At 34.3% G+C, this 7,500-nt stretch overlaps 1 protein-coding gene across 1 annotated transcript in view; it reads right to left on the minus strand.

The window, feature by feature from the left end:
- The window catches only part of LOC113808319 (endoplasmic reticulum aminopeptidase 1), a gene marked incomplete in the record, with an annotated part of 119,389 nt that overhangs the window by 9,947 nt on the left and 101,942 nt on the right, over positions 1-7,500 (minus strand). Inside the window, 11 exon segments of the mRNA XM_070129859.1 lie at positions 1,851-2,034; positions 2,387-2,618; positions 3,222-3,389; positions 3,624-3,843; positions 4,345-4,528; positions 4,932-5,157; positions 5,614-5,785; positions 6,158-6,291; positions 6,492-6,643; positions 6,856-7,053; positions 7,178-7,333. Coding sequence (XP_069985960.1) covers positions 1,851-2,034; positions 2,387-2,618; positions 3,222-3,389; positions 3,624-3,843; positions 4,345-4,528; positions 4,932-5,157; positions 5,614-5,785; positions 6,158-6,291; positions 6,492-6,643; positions 6,856-7,053; positions 7,178-7,333 — 2,026 coding nt within the window.

Below are 7,500 nucleotides of genomic sequence, written 5' to 3' on the forward strand. Positions count from 1 at the left end.
CATCTGAACAAGTGAAGAGCCAATAGGAATCATAATAGTATAAAAGATTAACACAATTTTAAGTTTGTAAGACAAAGAACAAACTGGAAAAATCATCTAAAAATTCAGTGGCCCTATACAGTAGGTATAAAAAAATGTTCAAAAGCAATAAGAGGTAGACTAAAATCTTTATGGAGGGAAGTTGTGGTACCAGATTCTTAATTTCTTAAGGAATACACCACAGCACATAAAACCCACTGAAAGGAATGTATAAACAAACATTAACCAGGAATAACATGATGATGAAAAGGATTGAGTGCGAGTCATTTAAAACACCAGATATATATAAGAGAGAATATAAAGAGGATCATAATTCCAATAACAGGATACAAATACACTGACTGAGAAAGAGGAGGCTGAGGAAGTGTTGGAACAGGGATCAGAAAAGTCAAAGTAATACCAAAATCAGACCAAAGAGAAAAAAGAAAACAAAAGATATAAACAACAGAAATTGAACTGGTTGGTACAATACACTGGTTCACTTGTAATACACACAGAAATAACACAGCGGTTCTCAGTTGACTAGAGGTTTCCTAATGCCACCTTGCACAACCAAAAGGGTGAAAAGAAGCTCCATATTTCGATGTCGTGATAGGCTCTATTCAAAATTACAATCTCTTCATGAATGGGATACTAGAGCAAAAACAATAATTTTGACAAAGCCAAACACCAATGAGTTTTGTGGATTTAGAATGTGCTCCTATATTTAAAGTGTGTACTCTTAGCAATCAATAATAAAATCCATTAACCATTTTCATACCATCATCCTCTACACACTGCAAATATTCAAAATGTATATATAATTTTATTTTCTCTAATATTCAAAATCCGTGTTTCAAAAAAATTACACTGAACATGTCACTCCAGGTTTTAAAAGAAACTACCTTAAATCAGTATCAATAGCAGGTTTCTGAAAAATGTATCATTATGAGTAATAAATCCTAGTAAAAACAGCAGTTAAAAAGTTACCCTAATTAATGATGCATCTGTGGAACTTGCACTAGGCAAAGATAATACTATTTACAGACACAATGCAATGTACTTCTGAAAACTTCTATTTAAAATGCAAAAAAATTAGACCATAAACAATGTAAAACAAATAGGACTTGTTCTTAATTATGTAAATAGAAAGGAAGAAAAATATTTATATGAAATACAATCTTTAAAAGATTAATCTCCTTATTTCTATTAAATCTGGCAACTTTACAATCTATTTAAAACAACTAAATATATAAATATGTGATAATACTAATATAAAAGACCAGAGATGAGTTAGAGTTAATTCTTCATCTCGTTAATAAGATAATGAGTATCATAAATGTCTATTTCAAGTCTTACTACTTTACTACACTATATAAAAAATCTATCAAACTATACTATATATACACATTGTTTATCTAACCTTTAGTAAATATAATATACAATTAATAATACCCACCTACAACTCACTATCTCAAGAGTTCATTGAGCCAAATGTAGAGAAAAGTATGAATAAGAATGAATAACCACAAGATGAGTTTTACACATTTTGATAAGTTGCATCTTCATATGCCTCTGATACAGATAAAATCAAAATGTATCAAAAACATCTCTTGCACTGTGGAATTATTCATTCCCATTTATACCTTTTTAGCTCACTATCTAGTAGTCAAAACCTTATGTCTAAATTATCCACCACTTCTACTAAAAAAAATGAGTTGAACAAAAACAACAGGTGTCACTGTCCTTGTATAACACCTAGGTATATTAGGGAATCTCTAGGTGGGTCTGGGTGGATAAAGAAGGTTGAGAGTGAAAGGTCTGATACGTACTTGACCAGCGTGAAGGCATCATCGAGCAGTGATGCCCTGTCGGCTGGGGAAAGTGTGTGGGGCTCTGTCTGCAACACATGGATGAGGGCATCCCAACCCCCCTCATCATAGGTGACCCGATAGAAGCCTCGTTGTCCAACATTGAACTTTATCCATTTGACCTCCTTGCCCACTTCAAATTCCACTGCACAAATGAAAAGAGTAGGTGTTGATGAATATCTGAATTATTATTTCTACTTAAAGAAAATACATAACTTGGATTATACAAGGAAAAAAAATAACTAAATGATAATAATAATAAACAAATGCTACCTAAAAAAATAAATAATAACAAATACATAAATAAACAAATAAATGTATTTGAAGCCACTCCTACTACAAATATTACCCAAACACTATGCTGACCCATATGTCAAATTATAGAGCAGTTACATCTGCTATACCCATCTCAGAGATATTTTTAACACATCTGACTCCAAAAACAAAATTATCTCAAAATCATACTGTGCCTACAATTTTCATCCCACGACACTCACCATCTGTCAAGTTCATCCAGTGCATTGTCTCATTCTTCGGGTTGGCACTGGTAACATAGGTTAAGGGAACATGCCACTTGTATCCCAGTGTGGAGTTGAGGGGTTCATTGGGGTCAGTCACATTCTCCTCACACACTAGGAATCGTGCTTGGCTAGCTGTCACGAGTCCATCCTCCAAGCCGACACTGATGAGCGGGAACCCAGCTTGGAGGGTCCACGTGTCCATGATTCCCTGTGAGATCAAAGATGATTGTAACAATGATACCAATATATAATGGCTTACAGTAATAGTTGTAATGATAATGATATAACAAATGATAATAACAATAATAATGATAATGAAAAAAAGACAATTGCAACAGCAATAATAATAATAATAAAAAAATAATGAAATAATAATAATAAAAAAAACAAAACAATACTAAATGATGATGATGATGATGATGATGATGATGATGATTATTGATGATGATGATGATGATGAAAATGATGATGATGATAATAATAATAAACAATAATAATACCAATATCAATGATAATAATAGTTGAAACAATAATAATAAAAGAGACGATGAAAGCAATAACAATAATAATGAAAAACAAAACAATATCAAGTTAATATTGTAATAAGCATATGAATAGTGAAAGAAATTTTTGTAACAATGCCATCATCAATAACATCATCAATAATCAAACCATATGAGTTGTTCCAATTTATTATATCTTTTACTAATATAGAATAATTCTTTTGTAGAACGGTTTCACACCAAACTGTGCCATTTTCCACTTGCCATTACAAATACATTATAAAAGGAGAGTAGGAGCAAAAACCTACCTTAATATCGAGATTATGGCCGGATTTCTTGAGTATCCTGGTCAGGGCTTCCCACAAGTCATCAGTTGCTGCATTACCGTACCTATGGGCCTCAAGGTAGAGCCTCAGTCCTGCCTTCAGCATGTCCTGCCCAATGAAGGACTCAAGCATGCCAATAATGGATGCACCCTGCAAGCAAAAAATATTTAGAAAAGATACAAAGGAAAACGAATCCTCAGACAATGCAACAGATGTAATTGAAGTTTCTGAGGTCTTACAAAAATGACAACTATATCAAACAATAATGCAGAATTTGTTGATACTACACGTAATAAGAATAAACATGAAGATTAAAAAAATGACAGTAAACATAAAATATTGCTATAACAATGGCAATAATAATAAGCAAGCAGCAAGACCCACCTTTTTATATGAAATTGTGTCAAATATGGATTCAATCTGTGCAGGGTCATCCACAGGGGTTGAGATTGGGTGGGAGGCCAGGAGTGCGTCTAGGGAAAGGGCTGGCTGCATCTTCTCTACTATGAATTGCTCCTGCATGGCCCAGCCTGGTTCAGCAACACCTGTTCCCAAGTTTTCCATGAAGCTTGCAAAACCCTCATTAAGCCATAGGTCACTCCACCTGCAGAGGATACTTTGACTCAGAGGAAAGGAAGATGTGTAGTAACAGGTAATTCCCTATATAAATATATATATTTAAAAAATAGTTTTCTTATCTATGTATTACAGATTATTTCTCAAATAGCCAACATTTCACTATGTATTCCTGTTTCACGGGTTAAGGTAACAGTGCATGGCCTTCATATCTATGCAACTTCACAAAAGCAGTTACTGACGACCAATACTTCACAATCCTATGTCAATCGGTAATACGCAGCATAAACCTTATTTCTATTAACATCGTCATTATTCATGATTAACATTATCCATATGATGAAATTATAAACACAATAACTACTGCCATCAATATTTGTCATTACCACTGTAGAAATCACAAATGATTATCAAACTGAAAACAACCCACCTTTATGGGTAAAAAATACATACATATATATATATAAGTATTACCTAATGAGGTAAAAAATCATGTTGCAAACATTACATTTGCACTAATGATACGTACCATGCCATAGTTACCAGATTACCAAACCATTGGTGGGCGAGTTCATGGGCAATTACAACAGTAACTCTCTGCTGAGCACGTGACGAGGTGTGATTAGGGTCAAACATAAGCGCAGTTTCACGATAAGTGATCAGCCCCCAGTTCTCCATAGCACCAGCTCCAAAGTCAGGGATTGCAATCAAATCTGCAAATTCAATGATTTATTGTAAAATTATTATTATCTTTTTTTTTTGCACTCCACCCGTACTTGTCTCATACACCTTTATCTAAATTCATTTGATACAACTTTAATGATTTCTATAAATATTTGACTATTTTCAATGTATCTTCATCTTACAATACAACTGTTTGCCAATTAAATATCTATATTCATCTATATCGTATATATCTATTCTCAACTTTATTTTATACAGATTAATCATTTTTACTTCATAAGGAATATGCTATTTATCAACATATCTTCAATTCCTGCAAAACAATAAACATAGCTTCTTTTACATTCAAACCTTGATATCAAATTCAAAATCATAGCCAAGAGGAGCAAAGATAACCCAAGTGCATTCTTAGTTCTGCAAACAGAAAGCTACCTTGCTTGGGGAGGGGATACGGAACCCCAAAGAAAGACTCATAGAAGTCGAGGATCTGTGTGGCCATACGTAGAGCATAACTGGCTTGGCTTATCATCATAGGAGGAGCGTAGACTGAGACACTAACATTGTTGCTTGTTTTGTTGGTCACGTGGTCGTAATCGCATACTACAAAAGCTACAAGGTATGTGCTCATTTCCACGCTCTCTTGAAACTGGTCAAGAATCTGGAATGTTCAAAAGAGTAATGATAAGCTTGCATATTTGGAGATAAAAATAAAGGTATAATAAAGAACATATAAATGGATATAATTCTATGTACAATTCATGATTTGAAAGTGATAATGCCACGTACATATATTGGAAAGTAATGATGTTCTGTAATACTTTATTTAGAAATGAAAAAGAAAGTATAACACACTATACAAAATTAGAAATTATGATGTTACATTAGACAACATATACTTATTCTGAAGAGACAACACAAGGATAAACTGAATATAAATCATTGGTTTAGGCCCATATTTTTTTGTTAAAAAATGTGAAAAAATAATGATGGTAATAACAATAATAATAACACAAATATCAACAATAATAATAATAATAATGATAATAACAATAATAATAATAATAAAATAATTACAATCAAATATCCAAACCTCAAACAAAATATAAAAGCTCACCAAGTCCGAATCCTCTGCTTTGACTGATGTCTGTAGCGGCATGTTGAAAAGGGTAAATTGGTGGGGTTCTCGGTAAATACTCAGGTGGAACTTGGCTTTCAGCTGTGGCTCGTCAAAGCAGGGGAAAGCTGCACGTGCTGCAGTTGGTTCAAAGTGGGTGGTAGCGATATACCTGGAGATGATGGAAAAATCAATACAATAGGTGAATCTGAGGGAGAAAATATTAATTTGCAAAAGTAATGAGAGGTCTCACTTACTTCAAACCTATTTTCTTCACTATGTTTGAATATAGAGACAACGTGTTATTTGCACTGGGAATGAACTTTGTACAGAAACATTTCAAGGTTCTGTTATCAAATATACAAAATATTCATCAACCACACTGATCTTCTCACTTTACGGGATATAATTACCTTTCACTGACTAAGCACCCCTACACAAAATTAATACAGCTCTTACTCTTCACTATCACATAACCACCAATCCTAAGCAAAATAATCCTAAAACAATGCTGTACAAATTCAAAGTAATTAATGAAAACTACCTTTTCTCTCCATTGGCTGTTTTGTAGGATGACAGGTAAAATCCCTCAAGTCCCTCCTTCAGGGTGAATTCATAACTTAGCCGCAGCGTGTAATTGCTTCCTCGACGTAAAATCTCATCCAGCTTGAGATATAGCTGTATGAAGGTTATGCATTAATTAATGTATTCTAAATACTAGTATCTTTCAGAAAATCTCTATATACATAAAAAGGGGCAATAGAAAGCATGTCACAACTTTCCTGAAGACTTTATTCAATTTCATAGAAATCTCTGGATTTGTTTTGTTGCTTGCTTCATAAATTTTCCAAATTCATAATCATGAAACATATTACTACCTGTTGGTGGGCAGGATACTCGAGGAACTTGCTGATACCGATTGGCTTTTCATATTTGTTGTGGAGCTTATATGAAGTTACATTCAGGTCATGGCCATGGATGACTATCTGTTGTGTTTCTTCTATTGCAGTTAACTTGATGGTTAATTCACCTAATATAAAAATAGTTAGTGTGATGTTTTCAAAGTCCTATACTGCAAGAAAAGCCTATAACACAATAATATAAATCACCATCTTTATCTAAAGCAAGAAAGCAAAATCATCCTATTTACATTGATAAAAAAGATAAATCACCCACTTTATTTAAGAGCCAAAGAGTGTTGTGCTAGAAACAAACAAACAACAATATCAGCCTGAATCTCACCTTTGACATATCTACTAGTCAAATTAGGATGGAGACTAAGGTCATAGTGTAAAGGTCTAACGTGTGTTGGTAATCGAACACTGGTCCATGGGAACAGCTCTCCATTGGTGGCAGTAGGGGGTGTTGTAGGGGGAGAGCTTGTTGGCCGGATGCTCTGGCCTGGCAACGGCTCTCCTGTATAAGTAGCCTCTGGGCATCCTAGGTCATGAAAAAATAGGAAGTTTTTTGAATTGTTATGAAATATTTGTGTAACTCTCACATGAAAAAATACAAAACCAGCTGCGTGTAAAAAAATACAAACCACAAAGTACCAAATTTATACCTGGCTTAGTGAAGGCTACAATGAGGGCGACAGCGATGATGGCAACGAACCCGAGGGTGACGACACAGCAAGCCCGTTTTTGGGAGCACACCATCACTGCCCCGGGCTCGTACATAGCACGTTTGTTAACCATGAAGCCGCTTTCATTGGGCGATCCTGCAAAGATTGACTTCAATTAGCCAATATCACAGGTAACTATTTCTTGGTTTGCACTGCTTTACAGTATGCTGCACTCCATGTCAACCAAAGGAGGCTGTATTTAATTATGCTGGTTAATGGTTTCCATGTGATATTCTACCATATGAGTTTGTATTCTGGGAATA

The sequence above is a fragment of the Penaeus vannamei genome, chromosome 14 (assembly GCF_042767895.1).
Source record: "Penaeus vannamei isolate JL-2024 chromosome 14, ASM4276789v1, whole genome shotgun sequence".
Taxonomy (NCBI): Eukaryota; Metazoa; Arthropoda; class Malacostraca; order Decapoda; family Penaeidae; genus Penaeus; species Penaeus vannamei.